The sequence below is a fragment of the Mustela lutreola genome, chromosome 9 (assembly GCF_030435805.1).
Source record: "Mustela lutreola isolate mMusLut2 chromosome 9, mMusLut2.pri, whole genome shotgun sequence".
NCBI lineage: Eukaryota > Metazoa > Chordata > Mammalia > Carnivora > Mustelidae > Mustela > Mustela lutreola.
The window spans coordinates 5,926,549-5,952,209 of record NC_081298.1 but is presented as its reverse complement, the minus strand read 5'-3'; the positions used below and the strand labels follow the sequence as shown (position 1 = coordinate 5,952,209).

General features: G+C 47.0%; 2 protein-coding genes across 3 annotated transcripts in view; one reads left to right on the top strand and one right to left on the bottom strand.

The window, feature by feature from the left end:
* Positions 1-25,661, top strand: part of RTF2 (replication termination factor 2) — a 39,913-nt gene that overhangs the window by 5,011 nt on the left and 9,241 nt on the right. For both annotated transcript variants that reach the window (XM_059132850.1, XM_059132849.1), the window contains exons 3-5: positions 593-686; positions 2,881-3,020; positions 6,661-6,739. In XM_059132850.1, the coding sequence (XP_058988833.1) occupies positions 593-686; positions 2,881-3,020; positions 6,661-6,739 (313 nt within the window). The remainder of the gene's footprint in view (positions 1-592; positions 687-2,880; positions 3,021-6,660; positions 6,740-25,661) is intronic.
* On the bottom strand, positions 11,360-19,221 carry LOC131807470 (beta-1,3-galactosyl-O-glycosyl-glycoprotein beta-1,6-N-acetylglucosaminyltransferase 7-like). Its single transcript, XM_059132852.1, has 3 exons — positions 18,238-19,221; positions 16,988-17,083; positions 11,360-13,101 (listed from the first exon to the last, which is right to left on the bottom strand). Exons 1-3 carry the CDS (start codon positions 19,205-19,207, stop codon positions 12,878-12,880), a joined length of 1,290 nt encoding a protein of 429 aa, XP_058988835.1. The 5' UTR covers positions 19,208-19,221; the 3' UTR covers positions 11,360-12,877.

Below are 25,661 nucleotides of genomic sequence, written 5' to 3'. Positions count from 1 at the left end.
GAAATGTGAATCATCTCAAACAAATTCTTGAAGCCTAGGTTATTATTCCCTGTCTCAGAACATATGTCTGCATATTTCTATTCAGTTTGGTTTATTTAATCTGTGATCTAAAAGTTCAGGGGCCAGTAAGAACTCATTTATAAACAGAAATGCATGAAGGAGTTATGTGGGGTAGTAGGGAATGGTGGGGACTGGAGGAAACTGGAGAGTTCATGTCCTCTGTGAAAGGGGAGCTGCTGCTCATTTCCAGCCAGATGTTGCAGTTCACGAATGTGGGCCTAGTAGATTCCAGAGCTTGGTTTTTCCCAGGAAAAGTGGAAAATGCACTTTTATATTAAACTTCCCGATTTTTAAGATCCTGTTCAGATCACATTCAGCCCTCAGACCGCCTGTTGCAACCCTTGGTTTAAACTAGTTCTTTCTTTGTATACTCTGGAAATAGTTGAGACAGGATTTAATTTACTTCTTTAATAATGCAGGGCATTCCTGTTATCAGATGTAAATGACTTTGGATTGTACTAAATTTCATCTTACTCCTTTGTGTGGAGGTTGATTGTTGCTAGAGTGTTCTGACTCATCCTTACTGTTGCAGACTTTATAACAAAGATGCTGTCATTGAGTTTCTATTGGACAAATCTTCCGAAAAGGCTCTTGGGAAGGCAGCATCTCACATTAAAAGCATTAAGGTAAGACCAGTGATTCTGAAGTTCTCCAGGGGTCTCAGTGGCTAACGTTTATTTTAAAGAATTCATGTACATTATAGACTGAACTTAGAAGTTTGGAATTCTGCTCCCACCCAGCCACCTAATGAAAGTGTAACTTGGGGCAGGTCACTTTAAAGCTCAAGCCAAGAGTTTCCACGCCTATCGTTCCTGCCTTATAAATCTGTTACAATTTAATACATACAAAAGAACTTTGAAAACTTTTAATGTGATGTACAAATATTTAGAGACATCACTTTTGTAGTTAAAACTCAGCTACTTGAAGTTTTGATTTGGAAGACACTAATAGAATTGGAGAATTTAACAGGTAGATCACTATTAAGTCAGTGTGGTATTTCCTGCTAATTAGATGTTCTGATTGGCAGTTAAAATTCTTTTATAAAAATGGAAAAAATTAAGATTTTTGGTAAAGGAAGTTGAGAGGACAAAATCTTACAAATCGATCAATGGGAGAAAAATCCGGAAAGGGGTAAAGAATTTGAGAGGCACTGCTTTGGCAGACACTTCATCTCACAGGTGAGAGAACTCACTGTCCTTGACATCTTGAGGCCCCGTAGCTAATGAGGTGCCTAACCCAGAACCAGAGTCCCTGCTTCCCCATAAAAGGCTTTGGGTTTTTTCTCCTCTTTCTTTGTAAATTTTTATTATATTAGGCCTTTTGTTTGAATTCTTGGAGTGATTACAGGATATATGCTACTTATAGGCAAATCAGCAGTTCTGGAATGTAGGTAAAGTAGTGCTTTAGAAATAACCATGCTGGGGCGCCTGGGTGGCTCAATTGGTTGGGCGGCTGCCTTTGGCTCGGGTCATGATCCTGGAGTCCCAGGATCGGGTCCCGCACCGGGCTCCCTGCTTGGTGGGGGGTCTGCTTCTCCCTCTGACCTCTCCCTCCTCATGCTCAGTCTCTCATTCTCTCTCTCTCTCAAATAAATAAATAAAATATTTAAAAAAAATAAAAAAAGAAAGAAAGAACCATGCTGATTTTTATCATCTTTTATTTGGGAAAGAGAATTCATTCTTAAAAAACCCGTTATAATGATAATTATTTTTGAGATGATTATCTTATCTAAAAAAAGTGATCATCTTTGAAATTAATTTATACAGTTTTATATTTAAAATAATATTCAAGGTACATGATTGAATTTTGAATTTTTTTTTTTTTCAAAGATTTTATTTATTTATTTGACAGAGAGAGATCACAAGTAGATGGAGAGGCAGGCAGAGAGAGAGAGGAAAGCAGGCTCTCTGCTGAGCAGAGAGCCCGATGCGGGACTCGATCCCAGGACTCTGATGACCTGAGCCGAAGGCAGCGGCTTAACCCACTGAGCCACCCAGGTGCCCCTGAATTTTGAATTTTAATGCAAAAAAAAAAAAAAGACTTCCAAGAAATCAGAACTGTAATGGCAGAAGGATTCAAATAAAACAGTGCAAACATGCAAGGTAGTCATTACTGTCAGTTGGTAGCCCTCACATACTCTTGAGTGGAGAACTGGATGAGACACAGGAAGCTGACTGTACGGACGGTACACGTGGTGGCTTTTCTTTCGGAGCACTCAGGTGCTGTCCGGAGTGCTGACATCAGGGTGGCACAGCTAAATGTCAAGAATGCCCAAGTGCTTTAGTGGTGCCATTGCATCAGTCCTTGTGAAGGCGAACTTCTAAAACCCCGAACAGCCAGCTCTTGGAATACAGTGTTATTCCCTGGCTAATGTTCTGTGCTGGACTCACTGGACGGTGGCCTCATAGATGTTATTGTCTGTTCAGTTATTAAATAAACCTGGGCCGCCCGGAATATGGAGCAGCCTCAGTGAGGATTGGCAGGGAAAGAAAATGTTGCTTTCTGGATGAAACCGATTCAAAGCTCTCTCTCAGTGGAGTCATTTTTCATGTCCAAAGTTACTTTTCCTTAAATAGCAAAATATTTGTAAAATAGAAGTTAACTAATTCACTTGCCAGTCGGTGAATTTTAGAAGTCTTGTTTTGATTTAATTTTTTTTACCCATGTTACAGTTGACAGCAGAAGGAAAGGAGCTAGGAAGAAGAGGTTTGGAAGAGAAAGGTCTGGAAAAACAGTTTCTCGATCGATTTAAGTGGTTATTGAGGCTAAGAATGATCCGTTTATCACATGAATTCATAAACTATGGATGGTTTTTCACAGAATGTGACAGAACTGAGGCTTTCTGATAATCCTGCCTGGGAAGGGGACAAAGGAAACACAAAAGGTGACAAACACGATGACCTCCAGCGGGCACGTTTCATCTGCCCCGTTGTGGGCTTGGAGATGAATGGCCGGCACAGGTTAGTAGGGCTGTGGGGCAGCTGGTGTAGAGTCTGGTTAGATAATGTTGCTAGAGCCATGTAATCACACAGTCCTCTTGAAGGGGTCCTTTGGTTTGGGTGGCACCTTAGAGGTAGTGGTGCTGCCATAAGACCTCGTTCATTCCCTAACAGCTGTTTATAATGTGGTGTCCCATCCAGACCCTTAACTTCGGTGTCTCTGCTTTCTGTACTTGAAAGTAGGAACACCTCAAGAGGGATTTTAAAAAGTTCTCACGGGACACTTAGAAGACTTGAGTTGGGTTATTTGGTCTTTTCTTATGGGAAGAAAGCAGAGGACAAATGTTGCCCATCAGACAACTCCCATTTCCTTATAATTGCTGAAAACTATGCAGTGGAAAACAGTCACCGAATATGTGGTCGGTCAGTCACCTAAAGACCTACCTGATGATTATAGCTTGCTCTGAATTTGTAGCAAACGAATCCTCTGACACCAGAAATCTGAGGTCGAGAGTTCTATAGCAGACATAAGAGATGTGTATATTTCTGCCTTAAAAATTATGAGTGTTGAATGGTTAATCGGTGCCTTTTTATAAGATGTCTCAGCCAGCCAAAGCTTTCAGCTCTTTTCCTACCATTTAGAAATACCTTTAATAACTGGTGGTCCCATCTGCCATCTGGAATCTTACATTTAAGATATTACTTGTTGAAAGATAGTATTTTTTTTTTTTTTTTACTATTTTCATTCAGGAAACGGGTTGGGACTGAGGTAGGGGGAGAATCTCAAGTAAGTAAAAACTTTGAGCTATAAACAACCACATAGGATCTGGAGCATTCTGGCACATTTTACACATCTGTTTAACAGACGTGTGTGGCAAACTGCATCCGAGAGCATGACCACCATGCCCTGAAATGGTGGAACCTGTGACTTTGTAGATTTGGGGAGAAATAAAATTTTAGGGCCAAGGAGCTTTTAAAGATTATATTCTTTAGATAGTCTGACTTTATTAAGCCTCTCAAAGTTTACCATGTAGTGGTGATGGATATGTTAATTAGCTTGATAGTGATGACCATTTGATGGTGTGTACATATATCAAATCATCAAGCTGTACACCCTAAGTATAGACAGTTGTGTTTGTCAGTTGTACCTAAATAAAGCTGAAAGAAAGAAAAAGTAATGAATTAATTAAAAAGCTGAAGTTCTAGGGAAGCAGACAAACGTACCTCACCTTATCCCACTTATGTGTGTGGTTTCGTATGTGGTGTACAACACATTATTTCAAGGTTAAAGTTGTAGCATCAAAGTGACCACTTTAGGGTACCGGTTTCAGAGGTGTTCGGTACAACCATAGTGCCACGCAGCCACCAGCCTCTGTCTCCTGGCATTTCCCTCCACTTCTCTCAGCCCACAGGAAAACTCTGTAGCCACGCAGCAGCCTCTCCGCATACCCCCAGCCCTAGCCCCAGCCCCTGGCCGCCGCTGGTCTGCTCTGTCTTCGTGGATTTGCCTATTTTGGAGATTTCCTATATGTAGAATCACTCAGCATTTGACCTTTTGTGTCTGGCTTCCCACTTCTTTTTAGGAAAACCATGGTTTACCCCAAAAGAGGAACTTAGCAGAAAGACTCAACTCTGGGGTCTTGAGCAGGGGTTACCTATAACCTATTGTTCTGATTATGGGTTCCCTAGTTTTTCCCCTTTTTTACTAGTCTCCTCTCTTCTCTCTTCCCAGTTAATTGAGCTTTGCCTGTTTTGGCTTTGCCCTCCTGCTATTAATAGGGCCTCCACAGTAGAAAATTGATTAGGGGGTGACTTCATACGTTTATTAAAAGCTTATATAATAAAGATTTAAATACAGAGAAAAATAGAAGTAAATGACTTAATGTAACAAAAACTTTGAGCATTTGTTTAAAGAAAAATAATTTTCTAAATTACTAATAATTAGTAAGCATCCATAAAAAAAGATTTTTTTTGCCCCAAACACAGTAAATGAATGTAGTACAATGTTACTAATTGGGTTTTTGTTAAGGTAATCTGTATCCACTACAATCCCTAGAGAATTGGAGAGACCTTTTTTTTTTTTTTTTAAGATTTTATTTATTTATCTGACAGAGCACAAATAGGCAGAGCGGCAAGCAGAGGAAGAGGGAGAAGCAGGCTCCCTGCTGAGCGGGGAGCCCTGTGGGACTCGATGCCAGGACCACCCAAGCTGAAGGCAGTCATTTAACTGACTGAGCTTCCCAGGCGCCCCTTGCAGAGATTCTGTTGTGGTGTTTTGAGAGGACTGTAGGAAGTAAACTGTGAACATGACTTTCCCTTTCCCCCAGTTTCCACCTCCCGTGTCATGTTCTTAGTTGTTTGGAGTTTCACGCCCCCCTAGACCTGCCCAGCACCAACACACATGCTCTGTACTTCCTTACACCCCTGCCATCAGAAATAGAAACAACTGTGTATTCTTTTCCAGTCGTGGGAACGTGTTATACGCATCTTGTAACCTATCTTGAAACTTTTCTTTCGTACTTCTCTAATGAGCGTGTTTCCATGGCCGTGCACACGGATTGACCCTGCTCCTTTAATAGCTGTGTGAGTGTTCGTAATTTATGTAACCATTCCTCTGTTAAGGAACATCTAGGTGCTTTCCTTTCTCCTTGTAAGAGTGGCACTGTCCTGGGGCGCCTGGGTGGCTTAGTGGGTTGAGCCTCTGCCTTCGGCTCGGGTCATGATCTCAGGGTCCTGAAATCGAGCCCCGCATCAGGCTCTCTGCTTGGCGGGGAGCCTCCTTCCCCCTCTCTCTGCCTGCCTCTCTGCCTACTTGTGATCTCTCTTTCTCTGTCAAATAAAATAAAATCTTTAAAAAAAAAAAAAAAAGAGTGGCACTGTCCTATACAACTTCCTAAATACATATTTATGCATTTGCACACTTGTGAGCATGTTTCTATAGGCGATGCTCAGAAAAGTGATTCTTTGCTCAATACTGACGCATTGTCCTTCCAAGATGCACAGTGCTGTGCCCACCACCACCGGCGGATGCGCCTGTTTCCAGCAGGGTAACTCAGTCTCTCTCACTACTGCTGGATACGTAAAATGTGGTACATCATTATTTTGCCGTGAATTTCTTTAATTAACAGTTGAGGTTAAGCATCTTTGATATGTTTTGACCATTTATATTTCTCCCATGAATCGCATGTTAATGCCTTTGCCCGTTTTTCTAATACATTGTTTATTTTTGCTTTTTGAGACCGTGGTGAATATTCATAAAACACTGAATCTCACATATATTTAAAATAGTCTCTCTCAGTGTTCCTATTCTGTCTTGTGACTTTTTATGTTTGTAGGGGGTGGTTTGTAGTATTTTTTTTTTGTAGGAGAGACTTTATTCTAAAGGATTATTACAAGGGATCAGGAATGGGACTACGGCCTGTATTTCTGGTCTGTGTAGACCAGAATATATAAAGTATATATAAAAAGTATATAAAGTAGTATATAAGTAAGTATATATGGGACATACTAATTTCTTTTTCCTTAATAGGATTAAATGTGACCATTTTTCTCTTTATAGTTTCTGGCCTATGTACAAACTGAACAAATGTTAACTGATAATCTGGGCAATCATTTTTAAATTATTATTGAAGTCATCCTCCATTTTGGATTATTTCTCCAGGTTCTGCTTCCTGCGGTGCTGTGGTTGTGTGTTTTCTGAGCGAGCCTTGAAAGAGATAAAAGCAGAAGTTTGTCACACAGTGAGTAGTTGACATACATCGTTTGTTCCGTCTTGGTAGCTCAGGAAATCAGATGGTTTAGGGTCCCTGCCTTCATGCGGCATTTCATCATCCTTCAGTTCTTTTCAAAATACAGATCTACTTCGTTGTTTCTCTGCTTGAAACGCTTGCATGGCTCATCCTGGCTGCGTGTGGATTCAGACCACCTTTTGTGACGTGTCCCTGACTGTCTGACCAACTCAGGCTGAGCTCAGGCCGCTGCCTGACCAGCTCCCATGCGTGCCTTTGTTCCCTCTGCTCTGACCTGCCCAGCCTGGGGAGGTTGCACCCCCTGTGAACCTTAGCTGCAGAGCAATTGCTTCCTCTGCGAACCCTTGCTGCCAAGCCTCCCTCCCCATTCCCCGAGCACCTTGTTATCCCGCTGATCTCATCAGAATGTCATTGGTAGTTACGTTGTGGTTTCCCCACTGGACTGGGACCGTTGTTTTTTTCCCTTTTTGTTTCCTGTAAGACTATTTATTTATTTAGAGTCGTTTTCATAGTGAAATTAAGAGGAAAGTAAGGGATTTCCTCTGTTCATTCTACCCCCCTCCCCCCCACACATAGCCTCTCCCATTATCAGTGTCCCCCTCGTCGGGGGACTGTCCACCATCGCCCCCGATCTCTGCAGGTTCTTTTGGTGGCATCTGTTCTGTGCGTCTGGACGGATGGGTGCTGACATGTATCTGCCATCACGGTGTCAGGCAGAGTATTGTCGCCGCCTTAACGGCCCTCTGTGCTCTGCCTGGACGTGTGTGAGAGCAGGGAGCAAGGTGTGTCCGTCTCGCACCCGCAGAGCGCGTCTGTGCGCGCTCACACAGGGCAGCAGATACTTGATGTAGGAGCTGCCCTTGCAGCTCACGTGCCGGAAGTGCCAATGGCCCTGCTTTCCTGCTATCGCTGGCGCAGACCAGACATCTGTGTCTCTGGTGTTCCTTTGGCCATGGGAAACTGTTTAGTTTCATGTTGTGGATGCCAGCAACTCATGATAGTGTTTTCACCCACGTTAACCCTGTGGCTTTCACCGGGCCACTTGCCCTGCTTCTCCCTGCTGGGAATGTTCTTTCATTCAGCGGCTTTCACTGAACACCTGTGAGGGGCCAGCCTCTGTCCGAAGCACGGTACAGTGGGCTAGCCTGGTGGATAAGATTGCTACAGACTGGGGCGCCTGGGTGGCTCAGTGGGTTAAGCCACTGCCTTCGGCTCAGGTCATGATCTCGGGGTCCTGGGATCAAGTCCCGCATGGGGCTCTCTGCTCGGCAGGGGGCCTGCTTCCCTTCCTCTCTCTCTGCCTGCCTCTCTGCCTGCTTGTGATCTCTCTCTGGCAAATAAATAAATAAAATCTTTGAAAAAAAAAAAAAAGATTACTACAGACTCTGCCTTCACGGGACTCCCAGTCCCGTTGGAAAGAGGGGCTCAGATTGCTGAGTACGGCAGTAGGGATCGTGACAGCTGTTGGGAAGGAAACAGAGGCTGATGTCCCCGAGGGAGAGGGGCTGCTGCAGTGGCAAGGGCTGCCGCTTTGCTCTTTATGGCAGGAGAGTAAAGCTAGTGTTCAGAGTAAATTTAAGTAAAATTAGAAATGACGGGCATGTTTACAGAAATACATCAAGACACTGATGGTACATCAGCCCCCGCTGAAGCCCGAAGCTATGGGACGGGTTGCAGGTGGTGGCGCAGGACGCAGGACTTGGGTGGGGCTCTGGGAAGAGGGGGAGGCTGTTGAGAAGAGGAGGGAGAGGTGCTGCTGCCGTGTCAGAAGGAGAAAGCGGCCTGGCCGAGCCGGAGGTGCAGTGCGAGGGGTCGTCCACACATAGGCAGGGCGGGGCATACAGGCCAGGAGAGAGGCCTGGGAAGGAATTTGCACGGGGTGGTGGGAAGTTCGAGGCCAGTGCAAGGAGCAGGTCCAGCTGCACGTGCATTGTGGCACTGTCGATGCCTGTGGGAGCATAAATGTAGTCCTGTGCAGGGCACGCAGAGGGTGCCGGCCCACCAAGGGGAGGAACTGGGCAGCAGGTGTGCGTGGGGCTCCCGTGGGGGAGGCCTCATGGGCGCCGGCACGCGGCTGGCCTGGGGCTCCCTCGGGCAGGAGGGGAGCTCTGTACACACCGTGTTCAGGTGTGTGTGTTTTCCCATGTAGTATGGAAGGTGTTGTTTCTGTGTTGGACACAGTGCAAGTACCGGAAGTATGCTTGGGGAGGTAGGAAATGCTGAAATATATTAGAGAAGCCAAATCCACTAAATCCGTGGCTGCCAAACCAGGCCGCACGGTAGAATCTCCACAGCAGTGTCGGTTCCCGTCCCCCGTTTTAGCCACTAAATCTGGATCTTCACAGTTGGGGAAGAACCCCGCGGAGTTCTGCTTTTATTAGAGTTCCCAGAACGATTCCAGTGGGCAGTCAGGCCAGGGGGCAGGGGGGAGTGGCTGATCCAAAGCAGCCAGACCTTCTTTTCTTCTCCCCGTAACGGTAACCATCCCTTGGATGGCCCGAAGCTGCCCTTTGTATGGGCTGACCTCGCACAGCATCGGTGACCACGTTAACAAACTTGTAGCGAAACAGGACTGTCTGCGCAGAGCTTCACAGAGAAGTTGATTTTATGTCATGGAAATACAGCATTGCAAGGAAAGTCTGACACTTTTCTTGGTACTTGACAAGTTTTACTGAGTGCTAGTGAACTTTTAAACGTCAGCACCTTGGGTACTTCAAGGGAAGGGAAGGAAGCAGGTGGAAAGAGGAACTGAGGGCGTCAGGGGTTGCACAAGGGGGGCAGGGGCAGGTGAGAACCAGGAGCGCGGGCTCTTCCTCTCTCATGAGGGCGGCTGCCATGGCTGTCGAAACCTCTGACAGATAAGACAGGGCGCTGGCTACCCTCCAGGAATCCCTTGGGGAGAGGACTTTCGGGAAAATAAATCTGTTGCCAGAAGAGCAAGATAACGAGCACTTTCTCACTTCAGGATCCACATAAAAAAATTGCCTTTGCAGAGCCAGATGGAATACTGGTTTGCTCATACTGGCTTCCGCAACAAGGCGCCAGACACTGGGGAGCTCCTCAGAAGTTTACTCACAGTTCTTGAGGCGTGAAGTCTGAAATCACAGTATTGGCAGGGTTGGTTCCTTCTGAGGGCTGGGAGATGGCCATCTTCTCCCTGCGTGGCTTCATGTGGTTTTCTCTCTATGGAGGCGGTCTGTGTGTCCAGATTTCCCCTTTTTGTAAGGACAACCAGTCATCTGCTTAGGCCCACCCCAGTAACTGCATCTTAACTGCATCTATAGCGACCCGATTTCCAAGGAAGGTCACGTTCTAAAATACTGAGGGCTAGGACTTTAGCTTTTTGTGGGGGACACATTCAGTGTATAACATTGTGCAATTTAGAAAACCATAGAGCATGGGACAGTCCGTGGCCCCTTCAGTGGGGGTCGTTTGTCCGCATAACCAGAGAGCCTGGTACCGGTCAGCTTTGGGTCACATACCAGCGCTAGCTTGAGACTGTCTCTTCTCTGGGCTTCAGATTCTAATACATAAAGTGAAAGTTTATAGTAAATTCTTAGACAGCTTTCCTTTTAGATCCAGATTCCAAACAGTAACATTTTAAAATAATGAATTACAAATGTATATGCTGCCATCAAGAATTGAACTCCTTCTCATTTAAAGTCTCTCAAGTGTAGGAGAACTAAGCGGATCAGTCAAGGTTGGCCAATTGCTCCGACCCACAGCCCTGACATTCCAGTGGCTAATGCAGGGACAGTTCCTGGGTGGGCAGCTTGCTTTCACGGGAAACTCGAGGACTAGGGCTCCTGCTGCCTTACGGGTCAGACCTCCCCCGGGGTTTAGAGTACTCTGCTCTCAGCTGACTGATGGGAACAGGGCAGGGAGCATACAACATGGGAGATTTTTATGGCCCAGGACGGGAAGTGGGTCATCACTTCTGTTGTCCATCAGTTCCAAGGCCCCACCGAACTGCAGGGAAGCCTGGGGAAGGTGCTAGAGCCGGATGCCCAGGAAGGAGCGAGCACCAGCCTTTTCTGCCGAAGCTGCCAAAAGGAAGAGTCATGTGCAGCTCCGGGAGCTGCAGTGCATTAGGAAAATGTCAGTGCAGGGAGCTGAAGCTACAGTATCGATGTCTAAAATAAGTATTTTTGTTTTTTTAAGTAACATCTACAATCTAGAGAAACGAGTGTCATAAGAATGACTCCTGAACTCAGGGACGTTTAGGGTGTATGTTTTCTCTACTTTTCACTCTAGTTCCATAAGCATTTGGGTTTGCAGTTCACTAGAAGAGATTCGGGGCTTTGAGATCACTCCGGCTGTGTGTTCTGAAACACACGGTGTGCACACTTCATTTCCGTAAACAAGGTCCTAGGAGATGTAGTTGTTAGGTTTGTGTGTATGTTTGTTTTCACTATAAACAAGTCACTAGCCAAAAACTAACTGTATTCCCCACTGTCTTCTTTCCTTCTTGTAATAATGGAAACACATTGGAGTAATAATTAGAGTTTGCCAAATGAACTATGTGCTTTTCACTCAGAGAGTGATCTACGGTCCTGCCGTATTGGCATTATCTGGGACGTCCTTTGTTTTTCTCTTTAAGAAATGCAGACTCCTGGGTCCCTCTCCAGACCCGTGGAATCAAAACCTGCATTTTAACAAGATGCCCCCGCCCTAAGGATCTGTGTGCTCTATAACGTTTGAGAATCCCTGATGTTGATGCTAGAGTGATCTAAATCCCTGATTGAGAGTTAGGTGTGACTTTCCACTGACTTCATTTATTTAGGCTTTGAAGTCATTGAGAAGGGTGTGTAGATATTTTAAAGTCAGAAGTGAAACAAAAATTTACATTCATGCTGGGTTTTGGGGTTTTTTTTAAGTAATCTGTAAGCCTAATATAGGGATTCAACTCACCACCTCAAGATCAAGAGTGGCATGTTCCACTGACCAAGCCAGCCAGGCACCGCTCTTCTGCTGTCTTTTCGTGGGGAGATGGAATGGAAACAGGAGAGAATGTTAGAGAAAGGGGTATCTTCAGAAGGGGTCTGTGAATGCTGATTTTTTTTTTTTCATGCTCTGACCTTCTTCAGGCAATTTTAGCTTTCTTGCCATCATTAGGATCGTTGGAAGTATTCAGCCTCAGGGAACTACATAACCCGCAGCACAGGCAGCCTTGAACTTTTTCACGTGTTAGAGAAAACCAGTAGGAAAATTGAACAGTAGAGTCTGCATTAGAAGCAAGAAGGTTCTGCTCCCAAAAAGGGAAATTATCTCAAGATCTGATACATGTATCACCTTAAAGATACATTCTGTAGTGGTATGTTTCAGACATTCTCTTTGCATACGATTTACTTTTGTTTTTACAAATGAACACAGGGAGAGTCTGACTCCACATAGAGTAAGGCTGGACTCTGGAGCCAGGCTGCCTGCTCAGGTCCAAATCCCAGCTCCTCCTGCTTAGCCGTGTGGTCCTGGAAAGTCCCACTGCTGCCCCGAAGCCCCCTGTGGTTGTGGCCATGGCTGTGTTCATCAGTATGGGACAGCTCAGACGTAGCACGGAGCCATCGGGGTTGATGGTGCCATTAGCTCCGTGAGACTCCAGAGACATAGGGCAGCCCTTTTAAGAAAGTGTGTTTGAACTCGATTAGTTTCATTTTACCCAAAGGAAGTAGACGCTTCTGTGTTTCTGTAGGATTAGCAGAATGAAGGTGCATGGCTTGCAGCCAGAGAGCACCATTGGAGACAAGCGAAGTCTCGTTTCCAGTGGGTTCACTCTGCATTAGACCCTCATCCACAGCAGGTCTCTGAGATAACATGTTCCTGTCTGACTTGAGTCAGGATCTAGTGTCGCAGCCACTGTTTACGGGAGCAGTCAGCCCACCATCTGGCGGGTCTGGGGCCCCCAGCAGTACCTTGAGTCACCTTTCCTCTCGTGATTTCTTCCTCAAAGCTGGGGAAGTGGCCTACGATTAATAGGAACGGCTTGTCAACAGTGTGTTGCTAAAGTCATCTGACAACTAGCTTGTATCAAGTCATCATTTCTCATTCTTCCTTCTTTGGCTGGAAGTTCTCTTACTACGAGTCAGGAGCAGGCGGTAGCAGTAAGAAAGCAAACACTCGGCAGCTCCCCGCTCAGCCGCTCGGTCTCCTGCTGAAGTGACTGTCCTGTGGGAAACGCCAGTGTGGCTCCACGGGGGCCTCTGCCTGTCGCAGCACCCGCAGCCGGTGCCACCGCTCCAGGCATGTCACCACCAGAGGGTCTGTCGAGTCGAATGTGCTGGCAAACAAAGAAGGCGACCGAGTGATCCACGGCAGGTCTCCCAGGCCATACACGCAGTTCTCGTGGACGTAGCGGCCTGCGGAGAGAAGCACAAAAACCCAGCTGCCCTTGTGTCCTCATCAGGTCACATTCACACACAAAAAGGGACACTTTTCCAAGGTCATCTGTGAAGGCCCCTGCTTTGTAGGAGCTCAGGCCGAGTGTGATTTCCCAGCTTACTCTCATGGGGCTTCTGTGTAGGATTTTGAGTCAGTGGGGACAGGGATGTCACCGTTCTTTCTGTCCGGGATCTCTGGCATGTTTAACGGCTACTTTAAGGGAATGCTGTGGAAGGCTCATTAGTCACAAACACACGAGGGAGGTTTAATAGTGCTCACTTGCCTGGCCCGCTCTAAATTCTGTGTTAGGTCCCTTGAACTTTGTTTTCCTTGGTTGTGGGTAGTTCACAAGAATTGCCTTGGTGGCCACAGGCCCTTGCTACAGGCCATTCTTGTTCTTGCTGAGTGAGTTTGTGATACAAATGGAAGAATTAAAATTGGAATGATAGAATCCAGTGCTCATTCCTTTGCCATGAACTCAGTAGCATGTTTCGTGGGCCTGATGCCGTGCTCAGTACTTCTCTGTCCCCCTCCCACCAGCACTGTGAAGTGGCTCCCGTTACCGCCTTCGGTTCCCAGAGAAGCAGACGCCCAGTTTGTGTGTGAGGGGATGGTCTACCCATTCTGGAGACTTTTCTCTCTGCCCAGCTCCGCCCAGCTTTCCTCTCCACACCAACTCGCTACCCTACTTCTGAAAACCTGTCGGAGAGAACGAGGGGAAAGGGGCAGAACTGCAAGCACAGAACCGTCCAGTGTTGTTTGTGAGGCTGGAGAAAGGCAGAGAGAACCTTCCCCTGGGAGCAGGCGTTTATCCAGGAAGAGGCCAAGCAGCTGGCACACAGTGAGCGCTCTGGAAAAGGCACCTGTCGTCATGATTGAAATCTTTCTTCCTGATAGACACTCCTGGTACAGTGTCGCAGAGTCGCCATAGAATGATACTGCACCATTTGAAAAGTCTGAATATGGGCGGCTGGGTGGCTCAGTCCTTAAGTGTCTGCCTTTGGCTCAGGTCATGATCCCAGGGTCCTGGGACCGAGCCCTGCATCAGGCTCCCTGCATTGCAGGAAGCCTGCTTTTCCCTCTCCCATGCCCCCTGCTTGTGCTCCCTCTTTCGCTGTCTCTCTCTCTCTCTCTCTCTCTCTGTGTCAAATAAATAAAATATTTTTAAAAAGAAAGAAAGAAAAGTCTGACTATGAAGAAAAGCAGTCTAAAATACTTAGGATAGAGTGAAAAAAAAATGAGTAGCACCTTGATTGTGTTTGGATAATTCTGTCATTTGCATACACATGAGTTTGAGCCAGAAGGGTGCACAAGTGAATGGAAAGTCCTCAGTCGGGTTCCTGTTATTTTGGTGATTACAGATAAACTCCTTGTTGCTGATAGCAACGGGGTGACCATCCCTCTCGGTGTCCGCTCGTCCAATGGAGGGGCACTAGGCAGCGGCACCTGGTTTGCGACCCGGCTCCACCACTTCCTGTGCTGCTTCCTGTGACATGGGGAGTGACCTCACTTCTCAAAGCCTGGGGTTCCTCCTCTGTAGAGTGTGACTACGATAGTTAACAACTGAGAGTCGTTGTGAGGATTGACTGCGGGCCCAGAGCCAGACCCCGGAAGGGGGCCGGGTCTGCCACACTCGCTTCTGATGCTCGGCCAAAGGCAGGGACCATATTACTGCTTTCCTTGTAGATGGTCTGTACGCCGAAGTGAGCAAGGGCGAGAACTTTCTGAAGTGTTTACTTTGGAGCAGTGCTGATTTTTGTTAAGATTCACAGTAATTGGGCACCTGGGTGGCTTGTGGGTTAAGCCTCTATCTTTGGCTCAGGTCATGATCTCAGGGTCCTGGGATCAAGCCCCGCATCAGGCTCTGTGCTCGGCAGGGAGCCTGCCTCCCCCTCTCTCTCTGCCTGCCTCTCTGCCTACTTGTGATCTCTGTCTGTCAAATAAAGAAAATATTTTAAAAAAAAATTCATAATAATTGGGCTTTTTTGCCAACATTGACGTATTCAGGTCGTCACTCAGAGAATTCAAAATCATTATTATTGATAGCAACAGCCCTTCGTGACTTTTTTTTTTTTTTAATATTTTATTTATTTATTTGACAGAGAGAGAAGGACAGTGAGAGAGGAAACACAAGCAGGGGGAGAGGGAGAGGCAGGCTCCCTGCTGAGCAGGAAGCCCAATGTGGGGTCCGATCTCAGGACCCTGGGATCATGCCTGAGCCGAAGGCAGATGCTTAACAACCGAGCCACCCAGGTGCCCCTCCTTCATGACTTCTTATACTGTGAGTGAATCATGTTTTCAGGAAGCATTTGAGCCCCTGAGCCCCACTCGAGCATTTATTGACCAGGCTTGTTTCCCCCACATCTGTGTAATGGCAGCAAGTGCCTGTTTTGTAAAGAAAGGTTGAAGTTGCTCCTTAGGTTCCTAATTGAATCCTGGTGAAAATATTTATTAAAAATATCTACAGGGCGCCTGGGTGGCTCAGTGGGTTAAGCCTCTGCCTTTGGCTCAGGTCATGATCTCCGGGTCCTGGGATCGAGTCCCGCATCATGCTCTCTGCTCAGTGGGGAGCCTGCTTCCGCCCCTCTCTCTGCTTGTGCTCTCTCTCTGTCAAATCAGTAAATAATTTTAAAAAAATAAGTAAATAATTAAAATCTTAAAAAAAAGGGAAGGGAAAACAAATATTTTTTTAAAAATCTGGAAAATTCTTCCAGCCCTTCTGACCTGGTTCCTGTCAGGAGGATGGCTGCATACACAGCAGCAGGAATTGCTTGTCTTCGAATTACTCTGGCGTTAGGTGTTAGACTTTCCATTTGTCTGCAACCTGTTTCTTTTAGGTCAGTCTTTTAAACAGCTTGAAAATTGGGTGATCCCGGTTCTCTCTGGTCTATTGTAACTCATGCCCGAGGACCACAGCCAAATGCCCACTGAGAGGAGGGGGCTGTACCCGGCGGCAGCCCCCGCCGTGGCTGGGCAGCCCCGTGCAGACGGGAAAGGGAGGCCGGGTCCCCTGGGACAGGGCTGCTGTGCCCCGGCCGCCCGCACGCATATGTGCTCCGCTCTTGCGGCCTTCTCCGTCCCACGCGTCCGCGGCCCTATAAAGGTCAGACCCCTCGTGTGCCTTTCCGTGCGGGCTCCCAGAGGGTTTGCGTCTCTCCCTGTGGGACCTGTGTATGTGGCACTGTGACCGCTGGCCTCTGGCTTGTCCCCAAGGTCATGTGCTCCTCGCGGGCAGCCGTCCGACCCTGGGCTCCAGGTGTTGGAGACCCTGCCAGCAGCCTGTGCTTTTCCAGCCTGTTCGCCACCGAGGGACACCGCCCTCCCCACCCGAGCCGTGCTGTTCTGTATTGTCCTGGTAACTAAAACCTCGGGGACACCAGATAAGAATTCACAGCTCCCCAGGAGAGTCTCCTGAGGGTAAAAAGACCTTCCTTCAGCAAGAACCACTTAAGAACCCGGTTGGGACCTTCCCCCTGTGTTTGTTACTGATCGTCTGTTCTGGTGGAGAGCCCGGGAGACACACAGCATTTTGAAGTGAGTGTTGAGTTTGAATTCTAGGAGCAGGTGGAAGAAACCCGCTAGCTTTTGTGCATTTTTATCTTAAACGTTTAAAGTTGCAACCCAGTTTTGGCTTCACTCTGTGAAAATGTGTCAACCCAAATACCTAGGATTTGTGCACTTTTCTGTCTAGGTATTATAATTAAATAAGAAGTTTTAAAAAAATTGACCCCGTGGCTTGGGAAGCTCGCCCGTCCCATCCCCGTTGGGCGCTCGATCGTCTGCGGCTCCCGACAGGACCCCAGTGGCAGCTGGACAGTTTCCATCAAATGGGAAGTCTGGCTTTTGGTTTGGTTCGATTTTTACCTTTACATCCGTCATGAACACGTCCCTCCTCGTGTCTCCACTTCACAGCGCGAACACCTCCTTCCCAGCCGGCGTCTGGGGTGGCTCCCGGGGCATCTGGGGGGGAAGCAGAACAGGCATGGCCCGGTGCGCGTGGGCAGCACCTTGGCCCTTCCCCTTGCTCCCTGGGCAGGAGTCCGGGGGAGAGGCGGGGTGCAGGGCAAGTCCAGCCTCGCCACAAGGGCTCGGCTCTCTACTGTCGTCCGACGAGGGGCTAAGGCTCTGGGGGCAGTGGGGGCCCCACGCTGGCCTCGTGTTCCGGCGCTTGTGCTCCGCTCTCACCCCTTCCTGCAGCCCCGAAGTCGCTGACCGCGCACCGCGTGCCCTGGGCCTGGTGATCTTGGGTTTCTTGGGAGGGTGTCTTCCCCATGACAGCCCTCTGAGGGGATTCAGAAGTAGGATTTTCACTGGCTTTGAGAGATTATGATAAGATCCTAATAAGATTATAATAAGATCCTAAAATGGTTTCTGTTGGATTGGGCACTTGCACTGTCATCGGGACCGATGAGCTTAGCTGTTGGAGCCTGAAGCCACATCCCCTACAGGAGCCGGTCAGCTTTATGCAGAGAGAAAGTCAGTCACCTAAGGAAGACCATCAGCCCTCCCTCTGCCTCTCAGGGAACCTATCTGAGGTATCCTGTCTGCCACCCCCAAAATTACTACTTTTAATATTTTCTTTTTTTTTGAGACTTTATTTATTTATTTGAGAAAATGAGACAGCATGAGAGGGGAGAGGTCAGAGGAAGAAACAGACTCCCTACTGGGCAGGGAGCCTGATGTTGGACTTAATCCTGGGACCCCAGGATCATGATCTGAGGCAAAGTCAGTTGCTTAACCAGCTGAGCCCCCCAGGCCCCCCAATATTTTCTATTCTTAAAGAGCCCCTAGCATTACGTCTGGCACTTAGTAGGTACGCAGGAGTATTTAATGACTAAATGAAGAAGCTTCTGAAGATTCTTGCTCAGGTGCTGGTCGGACTTCTTTCTAAAAAGGGAACAGGAACAGCTGGGCTGGTGTGGGAACATGGCACGCTCTCAGCAAACTTGGGACCCCTAAAACCAAAGCGCTTCCCATACTCAAGTGGAAGGTCTTGCAAAATGCAGAGCTATTTACCAAGCCATAGAAAACAGTGAAATAGAGTTTTCACTCAAGAGTAAACTTCTGTCATTGCCTCTGATTTGAACAGACGCCACGTGCCGGATTGTTCTTACCTCTCAGTCGGTTTAGAGTCACCCAGTAATGTCGTTCCGGGCTCTGGATGTCTTTGGACCAACGAAGCATGTCCTTCGCGCGGGCGTCAGTCAGGACAAACTCTACAAACTTCCTGGTCAGGACGTAGTCAGCACTTCCAAAATAAATTGTTAAATTATGGGGTGGTTCGTGCTTGAATCTTTTATTTGGAGATATGTAGATATTTCCTTCAGGGGTGGATTCAGGATGACTTTCACTTGTCTGGGATTTCACGTTCGGTGGTTGGACTACTCCAGGAGTGATGTTTTTGTCATTCCATTTGCTTCTGATGTAATGTATGATTTCTTTGTTGGTCTTGATTGGAAAATCCTGCCCGCGAAGGTTAATGATGTAGTTCCATTGGAATTTGGAACGGACCAGGTCTTTCATACAGTTAATATCTGCCTGGAGTCTTGAAAAGCCAGTGTGGGCCACTCTTACTCTCTTTGATGAAATAAAAATATTTTCAAAACAGTTCACTAGGGTTTGCACCGCAGTCTTGTACTTCTTCGGAGCCTTTTCATCGACATGAATACAGTAAACGTTTTGAGGCACATAAATCGCTCTGAGAAGCTGTGCAAACATCACCAGCTCGTTGTGAATTGTTATAATATATGCCAGAGAGAAATTGCCCTCTTCTGCAGACAAGGGTCTGGTTATGAAACGCAACTCCTGGGAAATCCTAGAGCAATTTCCTGATGTGCGTAAATGCGCAAGAATTTGAGAACCATGAGGGTTTTTACAAAATCTTGCGATTTGGAGGGCGGCCCCTTTCCCTTCGAGTAAAGCTGAACACAGTTCATCCGGATAAAAGCCACATTCCACTACTGCCGGATAGGTGGGTTCCTCCTCTGCTTCCTCAGGGGTCGGGTTCCGTAAATAAAGAAAAACGCAGACGCATACGGCCGCGCACACGAGGAGCCCGGGCTTTGTGGCTCGCAGCTGGCTCATGTCTCCGGCCTTGTCAGCACCATGCTTTAAAGGGATTTCCTTTAAGCTTCCTACGAGAACAAGAGGGAGAATTTAGGGTGTGCAGCTCTCCCCTAACCTGCAGCATGACTGAAGTGCACACATTTAAGTTGTATAAGGCACTAGTTCTTCTCTACGTCCGCACCCGCAGAACCCTCCCCACGATCCCATGGCAGGCATCCCCTCAGCCTGAAAGCTCCCTCGGGCCCCTTAGACTCCATCCTCCTTCCGCCGTGTCTCTGGGCAGTTTCGGATGCTCTGTCCGTCACTGGATTTGCTGGCATGTTCTGTAACTTCATATAAATGGAGTCCTACACTGTGTGCTTTTTGCCTGGCTTGTTTCACTTCGGATACTCATTCTGAGATTTCGTCCACATCACTGCGTTTATCACTGTCCCGATTCCATCACATGGGCACGCCACAGTTTATCTGTTCATCTGCTGTGGACATTGAAAATGTTTCCAGTTTTCGGATGTTACTGGACACTATAAGCATTCATGCACAAGTCTTTGGCCCTTTGTTTTTGTTTATTTCAGTAGCTTTATTGAAAGGTACAGCCCTTAGCACCAAAACATGATGGTAGGTGGTTGGGTGACCGCTACTGACTCAGAATTAACACTTACGTATTCAAATGATTGAAATTTGTATCAGCCTTCGGGAAAACTGAAAAGCGATCCACAAATCATGTTTACCAAAGTATGCGATATACTGTGGGTCTGTGGTTTATTTTCCAGGGGTTATTTACCCATAACGTTATGTCAGAATTGGGCACAGCCATCCTGGATGGCCTCGGGCTGCCCACTGCACACAGTAGCCGCTGGAGGTCTCCTTATGTTACAGCAGAAAACCCTGATGATGGCTTCAGCGAGCTTATAGTCATGATGTTTCAGATCTACTTAAGACTTTGTTTTGGAATAGATGTAGATAGACACTGTCATGTTCTGCACTATTCACAGTTCATTTTATGCTGTTACTCTGTATCATGTTATAACTCCTTCCAGTAAAGGAAGCAACATATGGAGAGAAGTTTTGTGATCACAGAATTCGACTTGTTGACGTGAGTTTATGATTATTTTTAGAGAAGAATTCGTGATTAAAAACATGGCATCTTTATCTGATAAAAATTAATTGATAAGAAGTTGCCTTTCTGGAACCTTACAGAAATGCATGAATAGGTTTAGTAGCAGGAGCAAAGGGGACCAGAGAAGCATTTTGATTCATTATTAATGCATGGAGATGTCATCACCTTTGAAATTTAGGAAGAAAACTGATCAGGTAAAACATCTACGTGATAGTAATTACTTTTTTCTTGTTTATAAATCCCGACTCCTGGTTTCCATAAGAAGTTGTATCGTTGCCCGTTTAGAAAGCCCATTTGCTTTTGAGTAGTGTTCTAACTCACTCTGACATTAGTCCCTTTGCCCTTCTGCATCATTATTACAGATGCCATACAGACGAAGCATGGACTAGGCAGCCTTTGAGCTCTTTTTGTGTTCTTATACTATGAGCCAATAAAGGTTGTAAATGCTGATTACAGGTTGTGAATTTTAAAAATGTATTTATTTTCCTTTCATAGTTTCTTTTCATTCATCCCGCTTCAAAAATAAAAAGCAGTCACTGCCCAAATAAACCAAGTTACAGTGTTTTTTGCCAGGTCAGTAAATGCTTGTGGATAGCCCCAAACATGAAATCTAATGGCATAATTTTAAAGACATTTTTATAAATTCTGTAATACTTTTTATAAACACAAAAACTCGCTATAATGAACATACTTCCTGTCTGGTCTGTAAAATAAACAAAACCTAGAAATTCAGCAGGAAGGAAATACCTTCCTGAAATTATAATAAATTTAGCTACTTTTATAGATGTTGGCTCCAGGGTACCCACATACTGTAGATTGTGGCACTGTGTGACAGCTGCAGTGGGGGGAGGTGGTTTGGGGGCTTGTGCTCTTCAGGGTGGTTTCTAGGCTTGGGGTCAAAGTAAAAGGTTCTGGTTTCGTGGTAGAACTGTTGTGAGCCCCGCTTCGCTGACAGGTCACACCCCATGGAAACTGTGGCTCCGCCCCAGGGAATTGGCTCTTTTCAGTAGTTCGTAATAATTAAATGAGGACAAGTCCCATGTGCAATCCGTTGTCCTTCCGGACCATCCCTGAGCTAAGTGTTTTCGGTCCCTTCTGCAGCCCCGGGCGTGTGAGCGGGGCTGCGTCCACCTGCTGCCTCTCTCCCCCCACCCCGGGTCTGGCCACGCAGAGCTCAGGCCTGTGCAGCTGCAGCTTCCCGCCCGGGTGGCCTCTGCGCTGCAGAAGCCACTGTGCCCTCCGGTGCCCGGGGCCGGGGCCGTGGGGTGGAGCTTCGTTGTACTTGCTTCACTGCAGGCTCTTCCTGGCAGGCCCGCCCGCCCCATGAGTGGGGCTCTTGCCTGGCTTTCACAGGCCAGTGACACCCCACGCCCCCGCGGGCGTGTCATCTCCGGGCCAGGCTGCCAGCCCGTCCTCTTTAAATGGGTGGCGTGCCCCACCTTCGGTTTTGGTTTTGGTGTTTTTCAAGTGTGAGGGATCGGCAGATCACGTAGAAGGGCAGGGAGACTGATTTTTGGACCCTTCTTTCCCGTCTGCAAAAACTGTATTTAAAATATTTATCTTTGGGGCGCCTGGGTGGCTCAGTGGGTTAAGCCGCTGCCTTCGGTTCGGGTCGTGATCTCAGAGTCCTGGGATCGAGTCCCACATTGGGCTCTCTGCTCAGCAGGGTGCCTGCTTCCTCCTCTCTCTCTGCCTGCCTCTCTGCCTACTTGTGATCTCTCTCTGTCAAATAAATAAATAAAATCTTAAAAATAAAATAAAATATTTATCTTAAAGGCCTTAGAAAGGGGCAGCTGGGTGGCTCAGTCAGTTGAGCATCTGCCTTTCACCCAGGTCATGATCCTGGGGTCCTGGGATTGAGCCCCATGTGGGGCTTCCCTGCTCAGTGGGGAGTCTGCTTCTCTTTCTGTAACGCCCCCCCCCCCACATGCACGCACGCGCTTGTTCTCTATCACTTTCAAACACATAAAATCTTAAAAAATAGTAATAATAATAAAGGCTTTAGTAAGATTGGCAGCGGGGCGCCTGGGAGGCTCACTGGGTCAAAGCCTCTGCCTTCGGCTCAGGTCATGATCCCAGGGTCCTGGGATTGAGTCCCACATGGGGCTCTCTGCTCAGTGCAGAGCCTGCTTCGTCCTCTCTCTCTGCCTGCCTCTCTGCCTACTTGTAATCTCTGTCTGTCAAATAAATATAAAATCTTAAAAAAAAAAAAAAAAAAGACTGGTAGTTATCCTTGTGTTTTATGGAGCAGATATGAAGGTTGTTTGTTCAGACTAGACCCATTTTTTACTATTCCAGTATCTTCTTTCCTCATGTGTTATTGGAGTCACACATGGTTCCTGGAACTATGTATTATTTTGTGTGTAAGTGAGAGCATTCGAAGTCTCTTTTTATTTTATTGTCAGTTACTGAAATGACCTCCCCAGAGTCTCACATTCTCTAACAATCTTTTAGTGCCCGCATCCCTGCAGCTTTTGGGAGACAGAGTCAGGGAATGTGTTCGGTGCACAGATAGCTTCTAAACAATGACTCATGTTTTGAAGATCATACATTCAGTTGACCGAAGACATGACATACAAGAGACAGTCAAGAATCTCTTTCGGTAGAAATAACTAGCAAAGTTGTGATTAAGGATGGGGTTTAATTTTTTCCTTTTTTATAGCGTTAGAATCTATATCATAGCAGAAATGATTTTCAGTTAATAGTTCTCAAAATGGGCTTGTTTTGCTTTTTATGTTTTTGCCCGAGCATATAATATTATCAGGGAGTCACTTCAAAACGCATTACTCCCCTAATTACCAGACCGAGTATGGTTTTCTTCTTTTCTTTATCCAGCCACAGGGCCACCCCCTTCACCCACCCCCTGCCCCGCCCCCCACGACAAGCCTTAACAGCCAGAAACACAAGTGGGCAGTATGGGTTCGGTACCGGGTGTTCCCAGTAGAACACTTTCTTTAAGGGCAGTTTTCGTTTGTGAGGATGGGATGAATCTTAACGACTTTTCAGGGGAGTTGGCGATATCCCGTATAAGCTAACTCTTCTTGATGACTCTCTTGTACTTAGTTTTTGGTAATATCTGTAAGTAAACAGATAATAAATGGGCATCTTTAAAGAGGAACTTAAAATATTTTGCCACATATTCTAGAATATTATTGGTTCGGACCTTTAACATTAGCTTGCCCAGATTAAACATCGTAGTCTCCATTTGCTGGACCGAAGATGGGAGATAAGGTAGTACCTGCCCCATAGGAATGCCAGGACAGGAGTCCAGGAGCAGGTGGGTGTGAGTTTCCTGCTGAGCCTCGCCGGGGATGGACACTCAGCTTGAGCAGGAGTGGGGTGCTTAGTGTTGACCCCCAAGACTGAATGTCGACGGTGTCATTTACTGTAGGTTTGTTCTAAAAAAAGTCACTTCAGCCGCAGCAATGAAAATTTGATGCCTGTTATTTTTGTGGTCTCTGGGCTCAGAACGATACCAATACCCATAAGTTAAAAACATTTGGTTTTCTTGAACTCTTTCTGTTTAAAACATGACACTAGTTTTGAGTTCAAATACTGTCCCAACTGTCCAGCAAAACAGATGTCTTAGTCACAATAGGTATACAATTCTCAGCTCCAATATGAAGAGGAAAACTTCGTTTTAGGATATCCTACAAAAAAAACCCACAACAAAAATAGCATGTGTATGATTGGCACAAAGTGAGGCCTGAGGACATGGCCTTGATGCCGGCTTAGTTGTTATCTGCTATGTGAGGAAGGAGCAGCTGGCGGCATTTTAAATTTGAAAATCTAATCACCTGGATGCCTGTGTGGCTCAGTCAGCTAAGCATCTGCCTTCGGCTCAGGTTATGATCCCAGAGTCCTGGGATCGATCCCTGCATCAGGCTCTGCTCTGAGGGGATCCTGCTTCTCCCTCTCCCTCTGCCTGCTGCCCCTCGTGCTTGTGCTTTCTCTCTGTCAAATAAATAAAAATCTTTAAAAAAAAAAAAAATCTAATCTCAAACTTGAAAACATTCTACTTTTATTTTCTTTGGCTGAAACAAAGACCTGAGGGCTGGTTTTGAGAGAAAAAGATGCCTGCTACATCTGCATTGAAAAATATTACTCATCTCCCAATACTCTGTTTTAGAACTAAAGGAGACAAAGAAAAACTTTTATTTTCGTAATTGTACCTGCTCAGCCTCTGCCGTTCATGAGCCGGGCGTACTTAGTGAAGCACTTTCCAGAAGCTGCTCCTCAGATTCCGAGGGGCGGAATGCTGCCGCATCCGTGCCTGGTCTGGCTTTTTTCTCCCATCGGTGCTTCTCTTCCCGTGGCTTCCGCTCAGATCGCATGAACGGAGTTGTTTGGCCGGTTTTGTTACCCTTTCATCCCTGGAGGATTTTATTCTTGTTGGCTCTGACCTGAGGTTTGAAAAATAGCATCTGCTTCTCTGAGGGTTTCTCCAGGACCAGGTCACCGCCTTCCGAACACGACGAGCAACGGCGGCCTGGCCCAGGCGGAGGGTGGCAGAGTGGTCTGGCGTTCTGAAGCCTGGACGGGATCCTGGCAGTCGAGGGGCAAATTCTATGAACGCTTTTAAAAGTCAGAGGCCAGATGTGGTTATCTGAGTCTTTTTCATTAAAGGGGAAAATAATCAAAGTCCTTTAAAAATCTTTTTTTTGTTGTCGCTTCCTCAGTAGCATTCAGCATAATCCAAGCGTTTCAGTGTGGCACTCCAGAGGGCCTGAGTTCAGGGACGCAGGGCAGCTGTGCCCGGCCCGCTGCCTGGGGGCTCCGCCGGGGGCAGGCGGGGCCCGGGCACGGGCTGAGGGAGCCTCTGCGCCGCCGGTGCGGCTCTTCCCCTCTGCTGTTCTGCGCAGCCGGATGCTTGTGCTCTTCCCTTTCCCTTCTCTGGCTTCAGAGCGTCCCTCACTTGCTGTCTCTCAGGCTTCCCGCACACAGATCTGAAAAGAGCAGAGCCAAGAGGCGGGGGTCACACGCCTCCTCTTGAAGGTGTCCAGGCACTGAGCTTGACATTTAGTCAGGGGGTCCTGATTTGCTTCACCTGGTCGCAGGTGATTCGAGGTGCCTGTCGCTCTTCTGCAGAACAGGTGTCGCTGTTGCCATAGGAAAACTGCGTAATTGGGCCGATGAGGTCGAGTCTCTCTAAGCTCATGGGGCCGCAGCGTGGCTGTGTGTGGCAGGTGTACTCTTTATACGGAAACAGATTCGTGCCGCCTTTCAGTGGTGATGAGACCTTGTATGTGTTTGTAGGGAGATCTTCAGAGGCTGGGAGGTGAGGTTTTCGGACAAAAAATCAGAAAAGGAAAGGCTGCCGGCCACTGGTGCAGTCTTGCACTGCTGTGTCCCCCG

Bases quoted from the DNA above. Each gene is read 5' to 3' on its own strand.
- LOC131807470 (XM_059132852.1), bottom strand. From the start codon at position 19,207: ATGAGCCAGCTGCGAGCCACAAAGCCCGGGCTCCTCGTGTGCGCGGCC. The intron at 17,084-18,237 runs GTAAGAACAATC...CTTCCCCCCCAG, and splicing joins GACTCTAAACCGACTGAGAG to ATGCCCCGGGAGCCACCCCA. The intron at 13,102-16,987 runs GTAAAAATCGAA...TTCTCTCCGCAG, and splicing joins TGTTCATGACGGATGTAAAG to GCCGCTACGTCCACGAGAAC.